General features: G+C 39.8%; 2 protein-coding genes across 4 annotated transcripts; one reads left to right on the forward strand and one right to left on the reverse strand.

Annotated features, from left to right (window-relative positions):
* The first annotated feature begins 59 nt into the window (after positions 1-59).
* On the forward strand, positions 60-11,791 carry LOC116331228 (dynactin subunit 1). Of its 3 annotated transcripts, XM_039606568.1 has the most exons (13): positions 60-197; positions 1,732-1,809; positions 2,268-2,310; positions 2,480-2,640; positions 2,751-2,832; positions 4,627-4,810; positions 4,960-5,033; positions 5,175-5,251; positions 5,342-5,442; positions 5,534-5,625; positions 5,711-5,859; positions 8,832-8,908; positions 9,662-9,797. In XM_039606568.1, exons 2-12 carry the CDS (start codon positions 1,744-1,746, stop codon positions 8,880-8,882), a joined length of 1,080 nt encoding a protein of 359 aa, XP_039462502.1. In that variant the 5' UTR covers positions 60-197; positions 1,732-1,743; the 3' UTR covers positions 8,883-8,908; positions 9,662-9,797. The 3 variants fall into 3 exon arrangements, with proteins under 3 accessions (XP_039462502.1, XP_031609694.1, XP_031609696.1); XM_031753834.2 differs by lacking the exon at positions 8,832-8,908 and having other exon boundaries at positions 5,711-5,851; positions 9,662-11,791; XM_031753836.2 differs by lacking the exons at positions 60-197; positions 8,832-8,908 and adding an exon at positions 1,011-1,284 and having other exon boundaries at positions 5,711-5,851; positions 9,662-11,791.
* A 74-nt stretch (positions 11,792-11,865) lies between these two features.
* Positions 11,866-25,362, reverse strand: LOC116331143 (mucin-2-like). Its single transcript, XM_031753739.2, has 5 exons — positions 25,047-25,362; positions 21,015-21,242; positions 16,882-17,310; positions 15,561-15,715; positions 11,866-13,514 (listed from the first exon to the last, which is right to left on the reverse strand). Exons 1-5 carry the CDS (start codon positions 25,114-25,116, stop codon positions 13,473-13,475), a joined length of 924 nt encoding a protein of 307 aa, XP_031609599.1. The 5' UTR covers positions 25,117-25,362; the 3' UTR covers positions 11,866-13,472.
* Between the last annotated feature and the right edge of the window lie 457 nt (positions 25,363-25,819).

Here is a 25,819-nt window from a genome sequence, read left to right on the forward strand (position 1 = left end):
TTGCTAACTAGAATGCATTTAAAATACAGTGTATTTCACTAAGTGAGTGTACTTTTAGGTTATCTCTGTAATTTTGAGGCTAAAGATAATTTCGGACTTTTTGACTACAAAACCCAGAAGGCATGTGCCTTACGTCATACGCAATCACGTTATTGTTATGGGCTCCTGGATTTAAAAGTGGAGTCGCAAGGTTTTCTGTGAGTATCTCGATTAGCGGTAGGAAATATATTTATTTTCTTAATAATGTTTCAGAGACAGCGTTAGAAACAAGAAAGTAAACTCTATCGACTGTTTTAGAGTCGAAAAAAAATTTCCTGCCAACACGAATAAAAACCCGAGAGAAAAAAATGTCGCAAATCACGGCTAACGTCTAACGTTAGCGGTATTAACTGTTAAAATTGGCCTTTACCAGTTGATGTGTCTCAACATGTTTGTGTGCTGTGCATTTTGTCTATGTCAGGAAATGCTTGCTCTGCCCAGAGCTACTCTTTCAAGCTTCTGTTCCTAGCAGCCGGACAGCGATATGCCCTATAGTTCCTAGCGGACCTGCAGATCAGTTTAATAGGCCCATTACTTTATCGACCTACAAACCGTGGCGTGAGCGAAACATAAAATATTAGGGAACGACCTTGATTAACCTGTATGCAACCCCTGTAATTATAATTAGCACTGTAGCAGTAATGAAATACCTGAAATTGAATCCCGGATTCATCATTTTGTCATAAGGACATTTGTGGCATCTCCTGATCACCTGTGGTCCCAGGTGCAGAAAGGTTAATTGAATGTGTGACTTGTGATTCATGGACTGAAAAAGAACAATAAAAGAAAATGGCACAAACCTCAGAGAATTGAGGAAATATTCTCATATCTACTGCTTTACTACGAGAGAATAACCATTTTCTTTCTCATGAGTTATTAACAATAATTAGTGTAGGAAAATGTAATTTAATTTATTTTTTTTATTTTGTCTCTCCATCCATCCATCCATCCAGTTTCTGCCACTTTTCTGGGTCTGAGTCCCATTGACAGGATTCGAAGCCCAAACCCCTCTCTCTGCCCACCTCATCCAGCATGATAGGGGGACACCAGAGTGTTTGTGTGCTGGGGCCTCCTCCTGGTGAACATGACCAAAACACCTCAGTTAGGAGGCATCCTTGTCAGATGCCCAAATCCACTCATCTGGCCTTTTTGATGTTGATGATCATCCCTTCAAACTTAGATTTTTTTTTTATCTATAAAGTAGCCAGAAATATTAGGAAAATGGACAAACTTCAGTTAAGTCAGGTAATAAGACTTTTTATTTTAACAGCATGTGAACCACTTATGTTTACATTTGTAGTCATTCCCAACAGGCCTGTTTGGAAACTCCTGCTCCCTTTTTAATCTGAAAATGAGCTAATACGCTGTCATATCGTGACATCCCAGGTTACATTTTCCTGTGAGGCAGGTGATCACTGTAACTAAAAACGTGCAAATGTAGAGGGCTGCTGTAATTTAATCTCCCTCAAAGTGTAAGCTCTTAACTCAGCTGATGCCTCGCCTACCAGGAATAACACGTGTCTAAGGTTGTGTCATTGTGGTCTAGTGGTTTTTGATGTAGCTTTAACCTATCTCAGGGCACAAAGTGTTGTCTCGGATGATGCTCCTCATGGATCGATAATCAGTTAAGCAACAATAATAATAAATATTTGAATTTGACAACTTTACTTTTTTAATTTTTTCTCTTTCTAGTTCAAATGAGACATGAACTGGGACAATCAGCTGAGCTCCATTCTATCTGTAGCAGATGGCAGTGTTGCAAAGATGAGGGTGAGTACATTTAAATACTTTTATTTGTATATTTTGATTCATACTGAGGCAGGTTTTTTTCTGCATCACTCTGAACAGTACTTCTGTGAAGCAAAACAAAGTTCACATCACACAACGTTCATCATTCGCTGACAATAAAAAAGGCTCTGTGTTGATATTTACATAACTGAAGGTGCATGTCAAAGCACAGTAGCATCTGCAAAACTTGTTAAAAATGTCATTTTATTTGATATTTTTCACACGCTTGTCTGCACCCTATTATTTGATAAGCTCTGGCGTTGACCACAGGAGAACCTTCTCTGATCCCTTGTAATCAGTTCCCATAGCGATCTGTAGATGGCAGCAGTGCTCTATTAAAGTTAAACAGTGATTTAAATTAAGACAGTGTAGATAGAAGACTTTGGGAAGTACCCTTTGAATGTTGAATATCGAAAAAACCAAACTTCTGTCTCTGACAGGAGAGGTTGACGCCAACGGGGAAATTTTTCAGAGGAGGCGAAGGTGAGTCTAGCATTTTAAATTTCTCAATATGACTAAAAGGGGAAATTACCCTTAACCTGTCATTGTTTATGTTAAGCTGACTTCCTTTCTTTTAGAGTTAACTAAATACTGTAGGCGCAACAGTTGTTTGAACCATCTAAGTAACCTGATTTCCACTCTTCCTTTTCAGATTTGTTTCCAGTGCGTGAGAGAGGTTGTGATTCAGATTCAGACCCCCCTGCTCTTCCTCCTCGAGCACCACTTCTCCGACAGACTTCCCCAACTTTCAGTCCTGGTGTGCAGTGGGCAGACTTGGCTTCTGTCCAGTCACAGCTCCAGATACAGAGCCAGGTGTGTTTATTTGATTAACACTGAGAACTAAATAGCAAGATATTTATGGTATTTAACACATTGTTTGATTTCAGCAGTGACTCATTTTCTCTTCCCAAAATCTTTCAAAGGCGATTGATTCCCTCACCCAGAGGCTCCATGATTTGGAAAGAGAGAAGCACTCTCAACAATGTCACATTCAGGTGCTTCAAGGTAACCGTTACTGTGTGATATTATTTTCTCATAAACACATCTCACTCCAGTTTGTCAACTACAAGAAATGAACTGTTACCAGATTCAGAAGTGTTGAGAATCATCATCCAAAGTGAGGTGTCAGGTCACAAACGATGCACCCAGAGCATGTAGCATTTTAATGTAAATTAGTTATTACCACAGATTTTGTGTTGCTCTTCTCTATTTTAGACATTACATGTGATGAGTTTCAGATTACAGTACAAACAATCCTTGAATTTTACCTACCATAAGGCATTTATGTTCATATATCCACTGGACATATCCATATATCCAGTTTAACAAACTGTTGGCCCATTCATTAGTTATGTATCCACGAGGTGAAGGTAAAATCCACCACACCTTCTCAAGCTTGTTTCTCAAAATCTGAGGTTGAAGAGTTTTAAACACAATAGAAAAATAAGAAAAGATAAACCACATGTAGCCACCAGGCTTGTCCAAAAGAAATAAGTCTAGTGCTCTCCTGTTATCCACACTATAAAGGCTCCAGTGCATGCTGGACTTGTGGTGTCAGAAAGGGAAAGAGCATTGTCTTCATGATATGGGAATTGGGGGTAAATGGTCTGCAGTTGTTGATCATGGTCAGCTGCCTTGCCTTGAGCACTGGCACAGGACGGTTGGAACTCTTCTGAGCTAAGGTTGAAGATAGTGTGCAGAAGCGCTGCCATCTGAGATACAGTCTTTAAATAGCCTGGGACTTATCCCAGCTGCTTTCCTAGAGTGCAGCCTCCTCCGCTCTGCTTTCACCTCATTCATTGTAAAGAACAGCTGAGGAGAAGCTGGTGTAGAAGGTGCTGCAGCTGTAGTGTGCTTACTGAGGATGGTGCTGGAGAGGCTGGACCGGCAGAAGTTGCAGAGTGCCAAGTTCAAACCAGTTATAAAACAGGTTAAACTCATTTGCTATGTCCACCTGTCCTGGAGGCAGGCTTTTCTTCCTCTTGAAGCCAGTCATGGTGTTCATTCTCCCACACATATCTTTGATGTTGCTGCATGGTAGTTTCCCCTCCAGCTTCCTGTTATTGTCTCCCTTTACCTGTTAAAACTGCCTCTCAGGTTGTGCTTCCTTTTTGTGGTTTAGTAGGCACTTAATACTGCTAGTAATCGAAGATTTGCAGTAAACAGTTCTTACTGGCACAGCAACATCCCTGCAGAGGTTTATGTAGTCAGTTCTCTAAGATTGCGACTCACAGGGATTACTTTGTAGACATGGTGACATTATTTGACATTTTGACCACATTTAATATGATCACCAGCTTCTGTAACATTATATAACTGACAGAAATTAGGAAAAGCATAATATGCTTTTCCTAAAAAACTTGAAGGTGCTTAAATTTTGAGTTTACATTAAATACAGTTCGACCCACTTCCACTCTACACTAACAGGTTCACTTAGCTGTGTCAGGGGAGATGCAGAAAAAGTGAGCCAATAGCTAAATACTTGCAGCTACAGGAAGCAAGTGGATTTACAGGAAAATATGGTCTCAAGTTTGTGAGCCATCAGCACTTACAGCACCGCTTGAAAGAGATGAGTCCTAGCAAACTTTATTTGTTATTGGCCCGCCTCTATTTTCTCTACTCACTATCCATCCTTTCTCTCTACAGCCTGGAAAAACTGCTAAGTGTATTCAGCCAGAATGGATTCATTCATAATTAAAGATATTGATGAATTATTCTGGTTTGTCCGCAAGGGTAATGGAAGGAGCTGTAAAGTAGAAAAAAAATCAGCTGGTCCTAGATATCTATCTTCTTTTCCAGACGAGGTTCACAGGCTGCGTGAGGAGTTGAGAGAGAAGGATAGACAAAGGGAGGAATCGAGGAGAGGACAAAGCCCAGGAGCAGAGAGAAGGATGGAGCAGTGGAGAAGGGAAGTTGGACGTGAGCTGAACAGTCTAAGGGGACACATCACCCGAGCCACGTCGCTAGGCAACCTGGAGGAGAGGTGCATTAGGGGTGGAGCTGGGGGAGGTGACTGGAGACTGAAATGATGATAGGTCCAACCCTAAATTGACATTAAAATGTTTACATCTCTTAATAAGAGATTGCTATTACAGAGCTGTGTGAGTGTCATTTACTTTCTCTTTTTCCCAGTTTTAGCTCAAAGCTCCGCCGAGAGGAGCTGGAACAGCTGCGCAGAGAGTTGGACCAACTAAAAACACGGCTAAGTGAGTCACACACACGCACACACATCATGCCCTTGCATTCATTCAGCGGGCCTGCACATGTCCTTTTCCACTGTTGGTCTACAAAGGAAAAGCAAGAACCATCTTGCTTGCAACATCTGCTCTTTCTTTTACCCTTGACAGGGAGGCAGGAGGAGGACATGTTTCTCCAGCAGGCACAGGCCAGGGAGACCAGGAGACTGTACGAACACAGCTGCAAGGTACACATTGTAACTCACAGCCAGTGTTTGCTTGTGGGTTTGTGGTTTTTATTCTTTCAGATGCTTAACCTTTCTCTGTGATTTATTCAGACTGTGGAGGAGCTGACAGACAGCTACAGAATTCACAACACTGATCTGACAAAGACGGTCTTACAGTATTCTCACACACAGCAAGAGGTTCGCCAGATCAGGTATATGTGTGACCATGTACAGTCTGTGTGTATCTAGGTTTTTTTTTTCTTGTCTTGTATTAATTATATTACTGTAAATCACTTACACCAGATCAACTGTGTCAGAACTGAAGGATGAGGTCAGAAGTCTCGTTCTACGAGGATGTGAACCAACATCACCTCTGCCTTCAGCCCACACATCAAGTAAGTGCCATCCTTTCTGTTTCTGTTGAACACAGATCCACAGCATAATAAACCATGTTTGGGGTTTTTTTGTTGTTTGATTTAGGGGCATCACCACTCCCACTCTCTCATAGCCATAAGAGAGTAGTTAAAGTTGAAGAGGCAGACTCTGACTCAGAAGACCTTAGCCCAACCCCGAGCCTGGCGGAGGTCAGCTCAGATGATCTCTCGTGGCTGGAAGACCCTGGTAAGAATGTATCTTTTTGGAATGAAAAATGCACTGAAGCCCGGTGGCCTAGTGCACCTACAGTCACAGCAGTACCACATGTGTGCATGATAGTATTTTTGCAAATCAACCTTTGGTGCAAATACAGTACCAAAGGCATGTTCTGACAGTTAAACCACCTGTCATATCAACATAAAGCATTACACAGGAAAGCAGATGGGCACGACCTGATGGCGGTTTTAACAAGATGAGACTAGTCATTCCCTCTCCCGCCATTCCCCCACACATCTGGCTCAACCTTCAGTCTTATTCAACCCAGTAGGTGTGACTCAGTGCAGAGAGTACACTACAGTCTTTGCCAATTTAGCTTACAGTGAAATAAGCCCTTTTCAGACATCACTCCTTTCCATTGATCTGACAGCATATCTAAATCATGTGATCTGTTGAAGTCAGAGCTGCAGTCTTACTGGTTTGGACCTAGTTTTGGTTAGAGATGGACCGATCCGATATTACGTATCGGTATTGGTCCGATACTGACCTAAATTACTGGATCGGATATCGGTGAGAAATTAAAAATGTAATCCGATCCATTAAATATATAAAAAAAACACCTCACAAAACTTGCGACACGGCGTAACTCGCCTCATAACCGTAGCATGTCGGAGCAGTGGGCTCACGTGATAGAGCGGCTGTGTGTATTTGTAGCCTCGCTACCAATCCAGCATTTCATCTCGGAAGAAGTTATCCCAGAGAGAAGTAAAGCAAGTGTGTAAGTTCATCTCTGAATGTTTGTAAAGCGTTCCCATGTTAAGCTTAACAACCGATATATGGAGCGACTGCCTCTCTCTCTCTCTCTCCTGCCGCTACTTCATGAAACTGATCAATGATCAGCTGATCGGCTTTTCTGTCGCAAGACCGTCTCTCTTCTTTGTTTTTGGCCCACTTTGCACCAGAAAGAGGAAACCAGCGGCGGAACAACAGCAGCACGTTTAACCTTGATAAGCTGTTGTTAGAATTTATTTAATATTACTTTCTAAACCAGGATCCTTTTCTACGCAGCTGACGGCTGGTAACTGTGCAGGGGCGGATCTAGCAAAGTGCAGCCAGGGGGGCCGATAGGGCATTAACAGGGAAAAGGGGGCACAAAGACATACTTTTCTTTCTTATTCTCATTTAAAATATCTAGCTTTTAATAAATAATTATCTGAATCTTACACCCAAAGTTTTAATCTGATGTAAAATGTATAGAAGTCCATTACTGTATATAGTAACTGTTAAGTCTAATATACCCTAGTAAGCTATAGTACTTTTTCCTTTGGGAAGGTACCATCTGTGCAGTTTGCAATTCTGTTGAAGAAAGATGTTGAATCTATTTAATTATTCTTGAAAAATAATTTAATTCTGTGCATTTTTTTTTCACACTGCATCAAATTAAAGTTGATTACGTCGATTAAGCATCATGAGGTGGAGGGTGGGGGGTGGTTCCCTATTTTTTTTTGCTGGGAGTTTGCAACCCTATTAGTTAGGTTGCTTAATATTTCTGCTAAGTACTCTTTAAAATACCAGAATAGGGAGGATGGAGTAGGTTTAAGTTTATTAGATTGATCAGTGTTGCTGAACTATAAAATATTTTGGGTGCAGTGTATTTTTTTTACATACAGGTATAACAGAATAGCTTTAGTGTTGTTGTTTATTTAAACTTGAGGATGAACTTATACAAAATGCAGCAAGATATTAAAAAAACAGTTTTATTGATTAAAAAACACACTATATCGGATTCATATCAAATTTATGATATTGGTATCGGTATCGGACATAAAAAAAGTGGTATCGTGCCATCTCTAGTTTTGGTATAATTGTCAACACAAGTCTGAACTGCAAACAGTTGTATCAACAGATAATCACTCACAATGCACTTGACTGTGCATCTTTTGGAGTTACTACCTCACTGGCCTAAACACCAAATTTTTATGTAGCATGTATAATGCAGTTTTTGTCAGCAACTCTGTTTCTAATTCACAAATACATTTATATATGGTGTGTTTTCCCAATCTCATTCCCAATCCCAGAGAGAAATCTTTCTCAGAGCTTGCATGCAAGGGGCAAGGGGCAGCACATTCACATCCTGCTTTCCCAAAAGAATTTCAAATTTGGATTTATGTGGCCATAGAATAGTTTTCCTCAGTCCATTTTAAATGAGCTTTGTCCCAGAGAAGATGGTAGTGTTTCTGGATTATGTTCACATGATATGGTTCCTTCTCTTTGACCTGCTTTTGTGGATGGCATGGGGAAGTTCATGACAGAATCATGCCTTGTTTTAATTCAGTGCCAGCTGAGAGCCCATCAATCATGGACTTTCAGTATTGATTTTCTGCCTTGTCCCTTGCGCACAGAGATTTCTCCAGACTCTGTGAATCTGTTGGTGATATTATGTACTGTAGATGATGAGACACTCAAAGTCTTTGATATTTTACATTGATGAATATTAAATTGTGTCATAATTTGTCCACAGTTTTTTGTTTGTTTGTTTTTTGCCAATCTTTATTCCTGAGAAACTGACTGTCTAAGATGCTCTTTTATGTTATAATATTACTGACCTGTTGCCAGTTAACCTAACTAGTTATAACATGTACCTCTAATTTATTTTTTAGTACTATTTATTTTCCCACCCTTTTCCTGCCCCTGTCCCAACATTTTTCACATGTATTTCTACCATCAAATTCAAAGTTAGCTAATATTTTTCATGGAATACTAAAATATCAAAATTTCAAATATTTCATATGTTTTTTATGTTCTGTTGTAAATAAAATATGGGTTTATGATATTTGTAAATCATTGATCTGTTTTTCTTTACATATAACAAAGTGTCTCAACTTTTTTGGAATTGAAGTTGGGCCGTGCCTGAAAACGAGTTTAAAGTAATAGATTGACATGTCGGGAAATAAAATATGCTTTTAGGTTTCTTTCCAAGAGTTAAAAGAAAACCTTAATACCACTACAGTATCTGTCCTGGAGAATATCTCTGCTCTTCTACTCTCAAACGATTTGCTAGAGATGAGTTCTGCCAAGATCTTGAAGGTGATATTTCATTGTTATTTTACAATCTAGTTTGATGTATTGTAAAACTACAGCTAGTTATGATGATTTTGTAGGGATTAACTGTAAGCATGTTAATGTTAAAGGAAAAATGTGTTACTTGGATACAGCAACGCTTGTGGTCACCTCATTTACAGTCTTTATGCTAAGCTAACCATATCCTTTTGTAACTTCATCTTACATGAACCATGACCACTGAAGAGTTGCACAAAAAAGAAGACAGTAGTTTTAAAAAAATACATGACTAAACAAAAACCTTGAAATTAGATATAAAATATACAGGAGTATATAATTTGCTGGTGATAGTGAGTGTAGCATGTCACTGTCAGCAGGCTGGTGTCCTTCTGTGTTCTTCCGTCTGCAGAAAAAACACTAAAGCTCTCATTTCCTCTCCAACGGTCTCTGCAAAGCCGGTCATTTCTCTGGGAAATTTAGTACTCTGTGTGCCTGTGTGAGCTCATGCACTGCTTGCCCTGAGACTTACTGTAACAGAGGGTTGACGTTCCCGGAAGAGATTACCATCACTGCTCTAAATGTTTCCCAGAGTGATTTGGGACCACGAAGCCAGGATAATTTGACAATTGTATCCACACAGACTTGCACACGCACTCATGCCAGTGCATAGTTGTTAAGGGAAAACATTTGAATCTTTTCCAACCCAATCCCAGATGGTACCACAGCAATGAGGTACTCACACAAAATTAACCGCTCCTCTCTGCTCCTTATGTCTGCCAGCTCTTCATCAGAAGCCCAGAGCACGTCTGAGTATTCAGTCCAGGCGGAGTGACTTTGCTGGTCCTGGATCAGATGTGGATGGTGATGACAACGATGATAATGATGGCGATGATGATCTTGAAGATGATGTGAATGCAGATTTGGGATCTGACCTAAGTCTTGATGAGCTTTGACCTTTATGTGTTGTGAGTTTTTTGGAAAAGGTGAAGGCTGAGGAAGCATTCAGCAAGAAAAAGACAGCAGACAGCGTTGTTGCTTCATCATTGCCGAGCATGATGAGAAATTAAATGAGGTGCATAAAATGTGAGATAAAACTTGATAAATTCAAAAATGAGTATTGACTGTACATAAAGGAGAACAAGTAATTAGATCATTTTACCTATTGCTGTTACAGAGCTGCTTGGATATGATTTTTTTCCTTGGGGGAGCTTTATTTGAATGCAGTTTTTTAACAGTTTTTGTGAGCGTGCCAGAAGTGTTGGACTCAGGACAGATCACTAAGTGTGAGGCTATTTTAAATGTTTTTTTGTTTTTTTAAACTGGTCTCGTTTGAATCGCCCACTCTCCTTCTTGTTTGTTTAAACTACCCATCATCAAAGCATTTTTTCTCCACTCAGTCTATTTAGTGTTATCAGGTACAGTTTAGGATTGTAAAATCTTCTGTTCCCACATGCACAGACTGATAGGATGCTGGGAACCACTTGAGGTGACAGTCAGTTGTTTAAATAGTTCTTTGTATGACCTTTGATATAAAACTTTTTTTCTCCCATTATTGTGGAGCTTTGTGTCAGTATAGAAGCACTTTTATAAGGTGCATTATTTTGCAGTGTGAGGCACTAAAAGAATAGGAAGTTTTAATTGTTGCCACACCCTCTGCCCGCACGTTGCGCGCTACTGGCAGAAAATTATGGGTCCTACTGGAGTTAAGGATAGAACTGCTGCAATTGGTCTGCTAAACCACAAAGTTTGGCTTTAGGCATGACAAAATTAAAAATAGTTATGTTTAGGTTTGTTATGATTACAGATTGTTGGGGTTAGGTGAAACTTTGATGTGGTTAAGGTTTGGGCTGGACTCTCATCTTTGCCCATAGCGACAGTGGGATGCATAATGAGACATAACTAATCACTTGGCTTTGAAGAGCACACCATTGGTTTGCAAGCTTAGAGCCCCGTGATATGCTCAGATTGAGTTAAGTTGGTATTTTATAACTGGGACTTGGATTGCTTTATAGAGAGTAATAGATCAGGCGAGAAGAGCTGCAATCCCTCTTGGGTTTAAAGTTCTGGTGAATGTCATGACTCTGTATCAAAAGTAACTGTAAGTATTCTCTGTGAAATGGTAATGGATATTTAATGGATTTTTCGTCTTGCCATAATGCACTCTTCAGTCCAGAAGGAATCTGATGAGGGATGGGATTTTGGTTCCTGGTAATGTAACTGAAGTGGGGTAGGAGTGAAGTGAGATAAGATAAATAGGAATCAAAAGCCATTACCATTATCAAGGCGCCGGTGCCCGTCAGTCTCCACTTCGATCTCCATATACCCACAACTCAGCGAGGCAGTTGAAGGTCCCTTTATTGCTACAGTGTCTGACATGAATCACACTGCGCCAGGCTACGTGTCAAGCTGTTAAATATTTCAGCTTCCAGACACCCCCCATCAAGGATCCCAGACCACAGTGCAGAGCTGCAGGGAGCTGACAGCCAGGTTAGGTATTCAGTGGGGTGCATGCATTCAGGCTTCAACAGTATTGACCACATACACATTGTCCACCTCACTAACAAGACAGATTGTCTTATTAGTCTGTAGTGAGCAATACAATACCTTCTAAAAAACCAGAGCGGAGCGTATTTTTCACAATCCACTGTAACACTATCCTTGTATAGCTGTTAATTTTGTTGTGTAAGACATTTAATGAAGAAAAGACTCATCTATTCGTTATTGTGTCCACATAATGGCTGATGAATCAGACCCTTTTACTGCCATTTTATGGTGTTTGCCAAGTATTGTGCAGTTAGGCTGCAGTAAAGCAGAGCACTGATTCGTTTATTCAAGATCTGTAAAAGAAATGTTTTACGTTTTGTCTCCAAAAATAAAAGTCTGTTTTAAAAGAAGAGACTCTTTTTCCATTGTGATTTCTTTGGTGCCGAAGTGACAAGTTGGAATAACACAGCCAAAAGTGCAAATTCGAGAAATGCGGCGGATGGTTTTAAAATATCTTTAATCATAAATCACCACCAGTCCAATAATTCACATCTGGCAGCAAAGCCTCAGGAAAAGCATTCGGCATTCGTTTAGCATGTACAGAAACGGACAATACAGGACTTAAAAATGATGACTGAATTATACATTAGATCTTTTTAAATGGTTAGAGCGTAACCATTACTCTCACCAAATAAAGGAATTAGTTTTGGCGGATTGATGAGAATTAGAAGTGTAGAATTTATGCCAAAGATCACTGAATCTTTTATGGCCTTACACACATTTTCTTTCATTTTCCTTTTATCTGTGGCACAAATACTAAACCACAACACAGCTGTAGCTCAAACTTACCAGCATGACCAGAATTTAACTTGTATCAGTGGACAAGGGGTTTTTTTCCTAAATAAAGAGTAGTTAAAATGTGTTTTGTGTCATTGTGGGCGATTCAGTTGTCCTGTATGTCACATTTCCACCCATTATATTTTTTCCCACATGTGTTTTATATCCGTATTCTTTTGCTTGATGCAGATCAGTAGTATTTACAATACACAGGAAAATGCAAAACACTGTGTGGAAAGGCCACTAACGCACATCAGTCTGCAACGGTCACTGTATGAAAGAGTGCCTTACAGTGAACATGCCTGAGGCTAATCTTCAAACACAGACGACTCAATGCAGCCACCTGGTCCTCAGAGCGTGTGTTTAAATGGTTACTGGGAATGCCTACTTAATCTGGAAATTAGTTTTTGTGGAATATGAAAACAATATACATTAAAAGCTGTTCGTGTATTGTGTAAGGCACTCTCTCCTGGACTTAAAACACTGCACATATCAAAATCAGGCAAAAAAGCCAGCAAGACCATTAAGGTAACAAAAAAAGGAAGTTAAGTAAAACCTCCCATGCCTCCAAAACATCATACATGCCTCTTTAACACACTTGCACACACAAACGTTCACCCAGCTATGCTGCCTATGTACACAAAAACCTTATCTTTAATACACAGAAAATTCTTCTACTTATTTTTTTAATCTCCACTCCTGAAAAAGTAAAGTGCAACCTTGTTAACACTATAATCAGGTGGTTTGTTTTGTTTATTTCTTCTCTTTAGCTTGCTGGCCTTTATTTCTGCCAGACTTTAACTGGTAAAGCAACATTAAACCAGTGAGCCAGTAGGAGAGGCTCAGTCGATGGCCATGTCGGATGATCTTCTGCTTTAAAACAATCTCTTTTAAACTCTAGAGAAATCAAATATATTACACAACCCCAGCCACCTTAGACAGGCTGAATAATGTGAAGTTTACAGTAATGAACAAATGAATGGATGGATGGATGAAAAATTGGGAACACTTGTGATCACAGACAAATTTAGAAAAAAAATCCAAAAGGCAACATCATGGATATTTTCTTCATTGTCCATTGCAGTTTCAATCGGATCCTTTTGCCAATGATCTGGGTAACTTAAAGCAATCCAGAAATGTGCTTACACCTACCCAGGATTCTTTCTGTTTGGTGCAGATTAAGGAAGAGAGACTAACTTCACCAACCACAGTGACCTGATTCTGGATTCTACGAGGGTATTTGGACATCAAACATCCAATTGTGCCTTCATCAGTAGCTGTACATGGACAAAGGTGTGTCCTCCATATCATCCTACAAGAAAAAGAGAACGATATAAATGCTTACACCTATGTTTACACAGTCATACTCAAACTTTTGCCCTTTCTTTATGCAATACAGTTGAACTTCAGGAATCACTTTGTTATAAGGCAGCAAATTATAACATTTTAATAGCTTTATTATTGGCTCATATTATTAACACTCCTGTCTTAGGGACTATTGGACTTTGGAAGCCACTATAGAGTAAAAAGCACTCATGAATCCTTCAGGAAGATGCAGGAATAACTGCTAACAGGGTGTTATGGGCAGCAGAAGAAGGAGACCAAAGCCCTAGAGTGGGCTGGGGGTGTATACATACACATAGGCTTAAATCATGGCAGGCTATAAGTATCAGAGGCAACAGAGACAGGAGGACCAAAGGTGAAGACTAGGGATGGGTATCGAAACCCGGTTCCCACTGTTTCAATTCCTTGGAATTGTTTGCCATTTTTACAAACGATTCCCTTATCGATTCCAGTCACCCCGAATGACGTCACCACGTTGCGGAACGTCATTTACCTGGCAGGAAACATGGCGCCTAAGCGGCTCAAACGCTCAAAGGTTTTGTTATACTTTACGAGAACGGATGACAACAGGGCAACTTGCAATACTTGCAAAATAGATATTTCATTTAAGGGAGGAAACACTACGAATATGCAAAAGCATTTGCTCACAAAACACGTGATGACCTTAAATGAATGTCGTGTTTTTAATTCCGCTCCGGACTCATGAATCTCAACCCAGCAGCAGCGGTAACGTTTGCACGTCCTCTCCCGTTAATGCAGCAGATAAATAATCAACTAACAGTGCATATTATGTTAGCGCGATCTGCCTTATTACAAAACCTGCCATTACTGTGCGCTGCATTTAGGTGACCATGATGAGAGAGACAGACAGAGTCTGGCTGGCGCTCGCTGGCAGTTGTCCCTGCACCGGTAGCGTCTCTTTTCAGGCCTGAATGTCACCAAGCAGTGACTAAGTTTGTGGTAAAAACCTTGCACCCGTTTGCCACAGCAGATGGTAAGTGAATGTGTTTAATTGTAGGCAGGGACATTACTGGATATTCTTGTGTAATTGCTACAGAATAATTTATGTTATACTTTGTTATTGCTACAGAAGAATATTTATTTTATTATTTTACATTTACAATTTTTTTTCCTGGGGACCCTGTGACACCCCATTGAAGAGCTGTAGGCTGTGGATCTCTTAAGATCTCACTGTTGGGTTCGTAAGGCCATGTTACTCCTAAATTTCTATCTTGTTCAAAGAGAAGATATAAAACAAAGTTCTAAGCTAATCGACCTTAGTGTTCTCCTTTTTAAAAATAAGAATCGACAAGAGAATCGATAAAGAATCGAATCGTTAAACAGAATCGAAAATGGAATCGGAATCGTGAAAATCTTATCAATACCCATCCCTAGTGAAGACTGTGCAAAGAAGCCCAAGAGACAGAATACTGTAGAAGGTGCATGCCATTGCAGCTCACACTGAGAGACATAGCCAAGTGTCTGGGATTGTGCACAGGAACATCTGTGCCCAGAATTTTCAATAAGGCACATCCCAAAGTGGTTGAGAGCAAGAGAGCAAATGTTCTGTAAGACTTCAAGTTCTAGACAGACAAGCTGATGCTGGCTAACCAGCCAGATATAGCGGTGGTTAACAAGGAACAAAAGATGCCAGCAATCGCAGCAGCAACATCGGAAAGAGTGAGCATGAGAAGAGTGTCAGGAAACAAAGGCACAAATGGAAAAGCCCTGTGGATGGTAAAGTCCAAAATGGTCCCAGTAGTAATAGCAGCATTATTACACAACAACGTGTGGTTTCAAAGACGTAAAGCCCTAGAAATAACCCTCAAACTCCCAGGCCTATATTAGAAGCCTGAGGAAACGCTGTGAGTTTTAACTATATTAGGAAGAGCAGCAGCAGAGGTACATCTCCAGTCAGGCCAAATGAAAACTGTAACTAAGAGTGCATAACACATCTGTGCTTAACAACATCTGACAGGCTGAATATTTTCCAGTGTTGCCTGGGTGAGCTCACCATAGGTAGGTCCTGCAGCCTGCGGAACTCCGGCCTGTTGCCTCTTCGGCGCAGTTTGAGGAAGAGGAGCAGAGTGATGATGACAGCAGCAATGATGAAGGCTGATACCAGACCAGCCAGGAGGGGGTCTAATCCAGGAGAGTTGTGGGCCATCCCTAGACAAGAAACACCAGAGACACATCAGCTGGGGCCAATTTTCTATTACCACACTGTATCCCGAGTAAACATGCTGGCAATGCAGCGTTTAGGGAGGATTTGACTTTGACTAAACACTATAAATATACAACTTTTTAAGTAGTCATTTGAAGTTCTGGTTAGAACTATATATAGACACTCCATGAGCCTGCTGAGTGTTCATCATGAAGCTCAGGACAGAAGTGTCAAACAGGATGTTTAAACTTGCCAGAACGATACTTACGGTGAACAAGTAAAATCAGCAAGTCATTTTATTATTAAGGTATCATTTTAAGACCTTTTCAAACTAAACTAGAGCAGTTTATACAGCACATGAAGTATGTTTCCATTTTCTCCCAGGTTATTGTTTAATTTCAAAGACTAGCCTGACCTTTTGTTTGTTGTTTCTTTCCGCCAGGTATTTCTGGGCAGGAGGATTTCAGATCTGCGTTTCTGGCATCTCTGTATATGAATGTTGCTATGGAAGACTGTTTTGTAAACTTAGCTGTTTTTTTAATATCCTTTGGTCAAAAGTAACAACAACCACAGAGCCATGAATGCTTGCTGTTCCTCTGGCTTATGGAAAGAGGCAAGGTGCCAAGCACCTAATAAAACCACACAGAGTGAGACAAGCAGAGAGAATTTTACACTTAAACTGTAGTCAAGCAGCCTTGACAACTGAGAAAAGTTAATCAGTTATTCATTTCTTTGCACCTATAGTATGGTAAAAGTACTTTCAACGTGTTCAAATGAATGGTTTCTAAACCCTGTGTGGACTGTATGGGCACAGAGAGAGCAACTGTTCATATATAAATCATTTAGTAAATAGAGAGACAGAGACAGACAAAAAGGAGAAAAACAGAAATCTTGAGGCTGGAGTCCCATGACTGCCTCTGTCCCTTTCTCAAACAAACCCATGATTGTGGAGTGCTTGGTGGTGACAGTGCTTGTAGAAGATGTAAACGGGGGGGTTGCGTGGTGTGTGTTTGTGTCTCTGTGTGTACAGCCAAGGACTGGCTTGTGCTGAAAACAAAGAACAGCATCTCCTTTGTTGTTAAGCCAATTCACTTCTGGCTCTGTCAATATCCTGGAAGTGAACAGTCAAGAACAAATTCATACACCAGCACAGAAGGTATTATGCACTTACCGTCCCCGTCCACGTTGAGCTGTGATGGGTTGTTGGCATGGGAGCTGGTCTGGCTGCTAGGCTGGGCGGCGGTGGACTGTCTGTCGGACTGTAAAGTGTTTGTCTTTGGCTGGGGAGTGGAGGGGTTTTGGGAGGTGTTGCTGGAAGCTGCGATTGACTTGGTGTTGGTGGCGGCGGTAGTGTTAGGTTCAGGCTTTGGTGGTTCAGATGTTGTAGCACGGGGTTTTTTGGTTTGACTCGGATGCTCTGATGCGTTTTGATTTGATGAGGGAGTCGGGGTGACCGGTGCACCTGCAGAAGTGTGCAGTACGTGTGTGGTGCTGGTATTAGTGGGAACAGCTGTGGTGGGGTTGCTCTGAGAAGGTGAAAGTGCCTTATTTGTGGTGTTTTCATTTTTTGCTATTGTGGTCTTCATGGCATTGTCGGTTACTATGGAAAGAGAGGGAAAGACAATGTTATTGTTAAAATTATGTAATACTATCAGGTAAAAAATCAAGTCATGCAGCAGTCATGCCTTTAGTTTCCTGTGTTTACATTTCTGCCAGCACACCTAATTTAATTTGACCTATTTTACTTTGTAAAATTAAAAAAGCAGTGAATCTAGCCTTTATTTATAATTATATTGATTATTTAAAATTACACAAAATGATATAAACAGTAACTATTACTATTAATTCACACAGGAAGTGGTTTTATTTATTTTAATGGTAAATGGTGAAGAGTTCCAGGTGGTCTAAACATAGAAGATAAGAGCAGTTTTTCCAAGCTCAGTATGGACTTAAAAGGCTTGCAGTGATAGCCAAAGAACTAAACCAGCCTGTAGAACCAGTCTGCAAAATGACAGCTTGCCGAGAAGAGCCTTACAGTATATAAAAACATATGCCTATAATAGCTTTTACACAAATAAGATTTATTCATATAAAATCCATATAAACCTGAGGATAAACATCATCCAAGGGCTTAAGGGTGGAGACAGAGATATGCAGATAAATCCTCTTACTGTAATCCATAATGGTGAAGCATATGGTTTCAAATATGTTTTTCCTGAAATAGTCAGAAAATTAGATCTACTTCTGTTAAAGAAGCAGATCTAATATCTTAACAAGACTGAATGATATTTGAATGTAAGCAAAACACTGGAGATAAATGAATTTGTTTCATATTACTGTAAAATCGTATTTTAAAAAAAAAATTTTTTTACTGTATTTTCTTTCGAAGAAAAAAGATTAGATGACCAGGAATAAGGTCATTTCTTCTGAAAACAGATGGTTCAAATGACTTTCAGCTACTCTCACACCTTTTCGATAGACTGCCATGAAATCCGTTCAGGTATTCATGTTTTTTTCAGAAGCTGTCTCCTGAAAACTTTAGTGACCGCTTGAGGCTGGAGAAATGAAATGATCGTGGCTGGTGAAATCTCTTGAGAACTGTGGAATTCAATTTTGTACAGGATAAAATGTAATTACTCTGATGATCGTTTAACTTTTATGTGGTGCCATCATCACATATCTGCTAATGTAATGCAGTTCTCATCAGCCTCGGCAGTGCTTTTGTGCTGAAAGCATGTTTAATTTAACGTTTACCATAAATCACTCTAAACAAGACTTGCTATCTATTATATGAAGCAAATGTTATCTATTATACATGCTAAATATCAGTGAATTAATTTACCTTATCACCTTTCAAAGTTATTTCCAATAGAATATTTTTTTCTTAAAATATAATTAAATATACACATGCAAAACGAAAATGTATTTTCCTTTGCTGCTTTTTTTTTTTTTTTTTTTTAATCTAAAAGGCTTCATACTTCTGGGTCTATGATAACTAAAACTGGCACCCAAAAGCTTCAGGGTGAAACCTTATGAATACTTAAAAGTGTGGATTTTAAGCTATTTGTAAGATCATATTGTGGCACGCTATATGGACAAAAGTGCTGAGCAGATGTTTTCTGTCCCACTGTCACAGGTGTACAAAATCAGGCACCCAGCCATGCAGTTTGCTTTTACAAACATTTTTTAAAGAATGAGTTGTTTTAAAGAGCTTTCTGGTTTTGAGTGTGGCATTGTAATAGGATGCCAGTGTTACAAGTGGAAGTTTGTGAAATGTGTTGCAAAAAGGAAGTGTTTAAGAACTACAACAACTCAGCCACAAGGTGAGAGACCATGTAAAGTTACAAAGTGGGATCACAAAGTGCTGAGGAGCACAGGGCATAGAAGTCAGCAGCGCTCTGCTGACTCAGTAGTTCCAGACCTCCTCTGACTTTAACATCAGCACAAAAACTGTGCACCATAAGCTTCATGGCAAGCTACTGCAGATGGAATATGGAGGTGGCCCAGTACTTCTGTCCACAAAGTGTAGGAAGTCTGCGCTATAGGAGCAGATAAGCCCATTAAGTGAATTAAGGACTTCAATTCAGTTTTAATGGTAGATTATGTAAAACAGCAATTATCTGATCTGCTTTTCTTCAAACTCTGGCAGCAACATCCTGGATAACGTGCAGTTTTGTAATTGCTGTGTTCAGTAGGTCAGCATATACTTTAAGAAACAAAAGCTGGAACAATCTTTGGGTAAGGAAATCCCAAAAAGTTGATTCTGTTCATCTGGACGTAGCGCTTTCAGTGGGAGAAATATTTCGTCATTCATCCAAGTGAGCTCTTCAGTCTCCAATACTAGCTTTAGGCAGTACCTGCCAAAGTGGGTTAAAATGTCTTGATGCGTGCTCAATTAAGAAGCCACTTGGATGAGTGACGAATTCTTTCTCCCACTGCAAAAGCTACATCAAGATGAACAGAATCAACTTTCTGGGAAAACCTTGAACAAGCTTTTCAGCTTCAGCTATGTTTCACAAATGGTAAACAGCAATTTTGTACAAGAATAATTATTAGCTATTAAATAAATATCAGAATCAAATGTATCACTTAAGTTTTTTTCCCCTTCTGATTACGTCTGTGAGGCTACAGGACAGAAACTCTCTAACACTTGGTGCCTTACTTTGTCTATATTTAACTTTAAACAGCTTATATTCATCTATTGATTAGCAGCTGACACACAGTCAGTTAAATTAAAATATTTTGCTCATTTGGCCTTACGGAGATATACAGCTGTGTGTATCAGCATAGCAGCAACAGATATTCACACCACACTTATGAATCACAGTGGTAGCATATAATTACGTGCATGAGCATGCTAAGTATAACCTACGAGCACTAAAAATGAAAATTCACTTGTTTCCACTGTATTGAGTTAAGTGCTAATGACTTAAAAGTTAAATATGTCTGAGCCTGGATGAAAACATATAACCACAGCTATCTGCTGGCCTAAATCCTGCAGAGATACTGACTCATGTAAATGATAATAATTGCTATTTTTTACAAAAAGTAATTGCGTATTAAAAAAAGGTACTCAGCCTACAGATTTACTGATTAGAAGTCTTATGCGTGAACCAAGTGTGTGTGTGTGTGTGTGTGTGTGTGTGTGTGTGTGTGTGTGTGAGAAAGGCAAGGAAAGAGCGTTCTGTCTGTCTTGGGGGAGAGGATTTCACTTCTCTTTCTCACCCCCATGTGAAAAGTCGCACAGCATTTAATCACTTCTCACCTCAGTGGCATCTGAATCACCTTTTTCCCAGCTCTTCTCCAACTATATTTTGCCTTTATTCTCCAATCAAATTGCACCTTATACAGTTAAGCTAGTCACAGCTTCTTTGTACTGCTCTTCTTCACTGCTTTGCATCATCTTTGCATTTAGTGGCGTTTCCTGTTCTGTACTCTGTTTCTTTAAAGTCTGAACTGAGCTCTCTGTCTCTTCCTGTGTTGTGTTTGTGGAATCGCAGTCAACACTTAAACCCTGTCACTAGCCTTGTGGCCCACTTCTGGACGTGGAAAACGGTGATAAGGACTCTGTTAAATATAGCTCCTCAACTCTGAGCCACCTGCTGTTGTGCTTCCTATAAATTCTTCTGAAGTGTAACAAAACTTCCCGTACTGGCAAACGTCAAACAGACAGAAACAATAACCACAAAAGCGCATCACAGTTTGTTGCAAGTTTCCAATATCAGGCTACTTCCTGAACACTTTAGCCTACAATCATGTTTTGTAAGTGAGCGCAGGAGTAAGAATTTGGAGGTGCATGCTTACCATTATCTTTCCTTGGTTCGGCTGTGATGGGGATGCTTGTATTTTCTGTAGTTGTGTTACTGCTCACACTATGTGTGTCATTGGGACTTTTGTTTGTCGCTGGGGTGCTCCCTGAATGATTGGCAGGGTCCAGGCCCAAAGTAGGCATATGGTCCAGAACTGGAGCCACTGTAGTTTGAACAGTATTAGGAGTAGTTTTTGAAGAAGGGGTAGGAGTATGCCCATCACCTGAAGAAGTAAGGACAGAAGCAAATGTGTCATCTTATTAATATCCTTAAAGTCACAAATTATTTGTTCATTATTCCAAATACATATGAAGCAACAGGAAGTGTTCACACTCCAAAACCATCATACCAACTCAGTGTCAACACAGGCTAATGTTTAAACAACCAAACAATGGATACTGAAATTAAAACATGCACACATACAGCTGTGCAAACACCTTAAGCAACAACAGTAAGGTATTAACAAGTTATAATGGCATGAATACATTTTTGAATAAATAACATTATTAATATTATTATTCATTCATTTATTAAATAAGTGTGCACTTCTTCTCACTTCTTTTCAACATGTAAACAAAATCAAAAAAGTGGAGCAATGTTGGAGTGTATTTCACTTAATTTTTTACAGGATTAATTCTCTTTTTTCATAAATAACTTTTTTTATATTGTTTACACGATCGAAATATAAACTGAAAACAAACAAAGTTTCCGCATGACCCCAGTTGTTGGCTTTTGGCAAGGAGGTTTTTCAGCATCTTGGACAACTTGGCCTGGTTCTTCTGTGAAATTAGACTTTCACAACGTCTGTTTACTTGAGATCAGAGATTTGCGGGGGTTGCAACATCCGCTCCAAAACTCCTTGTTCATCTCGTTGCAGCAGGTTGCACTTCAAAAATCTCATTATATGTCTGGGATAAAACCCATCAGATGCCCTCTCATGTTACTGCTGGAATCCAAAAGTCTAAAGAGCCCCAAACTTTTGCATAGTGCTTTATATGCAAATGTATCTGTCCTGAGTAAAGCTTCAAAATCATCACAACAATTATCGACCAGCTTCCCTGGATCAAACAAGGTTTTAGTGTCTGGCTAAAGAATTTGGAAAGAGAATCATCCAGGTAAGGAAATCCCAAAAAGTTGCTTCTGTTCATCTGGATGTAACGTTTTCAGTCTCACTGAGACTGAAGAAGTCATTTGGATGAGTGACGAAACGTTTCTCCCACCGAAAACGCTACATCCAGACGAACAGAGTCAACTTTTTAGGATATCAAGTTGTTTTTGTTTTGCAAGTCCAGAGTTTCTTTTGCACCAGGAGCCATAAATTCCCAACCATTTTTCGCATGTGACCTTTTAAAGTAAATCAAAGTAAACCTACTTGTGACCTGTAGAGATGTGATTAGCTTAGCCAGTGTGAGAGGTTCCCTTTTGGGAGACATCTTTAGAAGGCTGATATGCCAAACCATGCAGTATTAAAAGTACATATATATATATATTTTAAAAAGTGTTTTACCAACTCAAGTTTAACCTTCCATCCTTTTATGAACTATAACCTATAGGTCGCGAATCGCTAACTAAAGTGCACAGTCACAATGCCGCACGAAAAAAAAAAATGCACACAGTTTGACTGCCACTTTCAACTACAGGCCATATAAGTTGTGTGAACTAATGAAGACCTTCAGTCTTTTGCACTCTCTCTCTTTTCCCCCTCTGTGCTGACACATTTATCTCTACTGTACAAGGCTCCATTTCAGTTTCTCCCCTCCTTTGATGAAGACCAGAGCACTAATGTAATGTAAAGTCATTACCGTTCCATAACACACTGCCCTGATGCCTTTCATTACTGCCATAATCAGTCACACAGCTCATCAGTAAACACAGTGAGAGAGCGAGGCAGAGAGACACAGACAGACCCAGAGAAAGAGAGAGTTGTGTGAACTAAATGATACCAAAACAGACACACTCATAAATAGACAGAGGTGCTTGGCTGTATAATGCTGGCCTTGTTCCCTCACTTTAGCTCCATTAACGAGCTTCCTAGGTCTCGTCTAGTAGGCTATGTCTGTTTTTGTACATGCATGTGTTTGCAGGGTAAAATCATGAAGAGAGTCACTGTTTCCACCATTGCACACGCCCCTTTTTAGATATTACAAGGGCTTACTCACAATCTTTAAGGCCAATGCAGCATGTACCTGGGGAGATAGCTTTTGCCCATTTGTTGACCCTGCCAGCGAGAGAAACAGCCAAAAGTTTCTCTGTGAACAGATGTCTGCTGCTGCAGCACTGCTGGAAAAATATACTGTGATACAGTCTGCCTGAGACACATCATAAGCTCTGTTTTCTCAGCAAGTGGTTCTGGTGACATTTGAGCCAATACTACTGAAGTGAGCTTTTTATTAAGTGAAACTGAATGAGCTAAAAACAAACAGCTATGCACATGCTGTACTCAAACTGCCTACCATGCTTTTGGCTCTCATTCTCTTTTACCGTCGAATAGGCCACATGTGAGAGCCTAAACTAACTATAGGTGTTTTGTTATTTTTTATGATAGCGAACTTATCTGGTGTATGCATGTTACACACTGCAGGCAAAAACTTCTGTCCTAAACTAATTTGCACCATAAAAACCCCTCCCAGTAAAACTTCATAATTATCCAGCTCGGGGAATTTATCAGAATTAAAAATTAAGCTCAATGAAATGAAACAAAGGGATTTCTTGTAAATGGAAGCTATCAAAAACAGCCTTTTTGAAACCAGGCACAGAGAGAGCTTTAACTTATATCACAGTTCTGCTTCATAAGATGCTCTATCTGTAATTCTTTTCCTGAGTAAATATGACACCATACAAATGAAACTTGTACCCAGCTCTGTTATATTGTGTGCATTTTATTGCATAGGTATGCTGACTGAAGCATCATGTCAGTTACTGAAAATACTCTTACTTTTGATCTAATTTTAAATAGTCTGTCTGTGTTACTCTTATTTATTTAAAACTTGTGTTTTCCACAGGAGAAAAGATCTGATTGATTAGTTACAAAAGAAGGCTATATGAATGCAGCATTGCTCATATTCTTTGCTATGAAAACTCAGGGGGCTTTTTATGGTGAATGCTAATAACCTGCCATCACCCCCTTCCTTCTGTTTAACGCATACAGTAAAAACTGAACCTGTTACCACTGAACTGCTTAAAATCTCTTCATAAAGTCTGCATAGTGTACTGCAGAGGCAAGCCAATTAGTAGGAACTCAGTAAAATGACAGTGTGCTGCTGCACATAATTAGAGGTGTCATTTATCACAATGTACTTTTCCTGCTAATTTACAGCCAATAAATGTTCTCCAGTGGAGCCGTGCTGTTTCCTATTCATTTGAATTTCAGCTCGAGGAGCTGAAGGGACAGTTCAGCCCAATAAAATCTTTTCAAATGTCAACAGTCTCATTGTCCTTTTATGTGAGAGGTGGTGATGGAAGAAAGAAAAGAAAAGGCCGGAGGAGGAGAGAAAAGGGCTGTAACAGGTAGGAGGGGGGGAAAGCAGAAGGTGGGTTAAGAGAGAAAGACAGGATGTGTGAGAGGTGAGTTAATGTAATGCAAGCAGAAAGAGGAAGAAGGGGAGCGGGAGCAAGGGAGGAAGTGATGTGCAAGACAAAATGTGGCTTGCTTGAACAAAAAGTAGAGGCGACGATGTGGAGTAGAAATTTTAAAATAAACCTGGTCAGTGTAAAAGCGAGTTTGGCGTGAGCTAGAAAAAAGGAGGAACTAAAATAAATAAAATAACAACCTGACTGTCTCTTTGTTGCGTAACATGAAAACAAAACAACACTGACTTCATCCTTTAAACCCAGGTGAGTTTTGTCATTTTAAAGACGGACAGACATGACTAATAAAGCCACTAATCTCTGCTCTAACAACATCACAAGTGTCAGCAGGTGAGTTTTGGCGAGTAAGACGGAGCGGAATCTGGCGCTATGTTTACTTTTTAGGCGATGTAAGCACAAAGTTCGGGCATGTAGCATACAAAAATAAACTGTCCCCTACCGTGTGCAGCGGATCCCAAGTGAATCACTAGAAGCGCGCAAAGGGCAATCCAGAGTTTGGTCTCCATCATCTGTGTCCTGTGGCGACGCAGTAAGAAAATGACTACACAAGCGTGGTTTCCTCTCCTCTTCTTCACCCAGGACTTCTCTCGCTTTTGTCCACAGTCGGACTGCAGACTTTCACGAAACAGTTTAAAAACCCGAGGCCGCTTTAGTGTCCTACCCTCTGCGGAGAAACAGTAGCTCTAACAGTGTGTGCGTGGCTGGAGGGACAAAGTTAAGGGAGGAGTGTGTGGTGTGTTCTCTCTCTCTCTCTCTCTCTCTCTCCAGAACCAGTGCCACGTGTTCCTGGTTCAAAATAGTCAGCGAGTCTGTGACGCACAAGCGCACAGGGCAACGACGACGCAAACACGAGCCATACAAATCACAAATGTATTAAAGATCTGTTACATTGCTATTTATGGTTAATATTTAAGCTCCATATTACTCACTTCAACGAACTTCTAACGTTGTTTTTCTTCTGCCCTGTTTTTTTTCCCTCTCCATTCATACCTAATTTAAAAATACAAGTTACTTCCTCAAATGCCTGTGATACCTTAGTAATATTGCACTGGCTATATAATATGTATTACCCCAGTTTTTTTCTCTCGTTTTTTAAATAATATGTTTTCGTAATGTTTGACTTATTGACGCCTTTAAATCTGCAACAAATCCGTGTTTAAACTGAGACAATGTTAAATCATTGTCTCACTAAGGATTCAGCTATACAACATT

The sequence above is a fragment of the Oreochromis aureus genome, linkage group 23, assembly GCF_013358895.1.
Source record: "Oreochromis aureus strain Israel breed Guangdong linkage group 23, ZZ_aureus, whole genome shotgun sequence".
Lineage (NCBI taxonomy): Eukaryota > Metazoa > Chordata > Actinopteri > Cichliformes > Cichlidae > Oreochromis > Oreochromis aureus.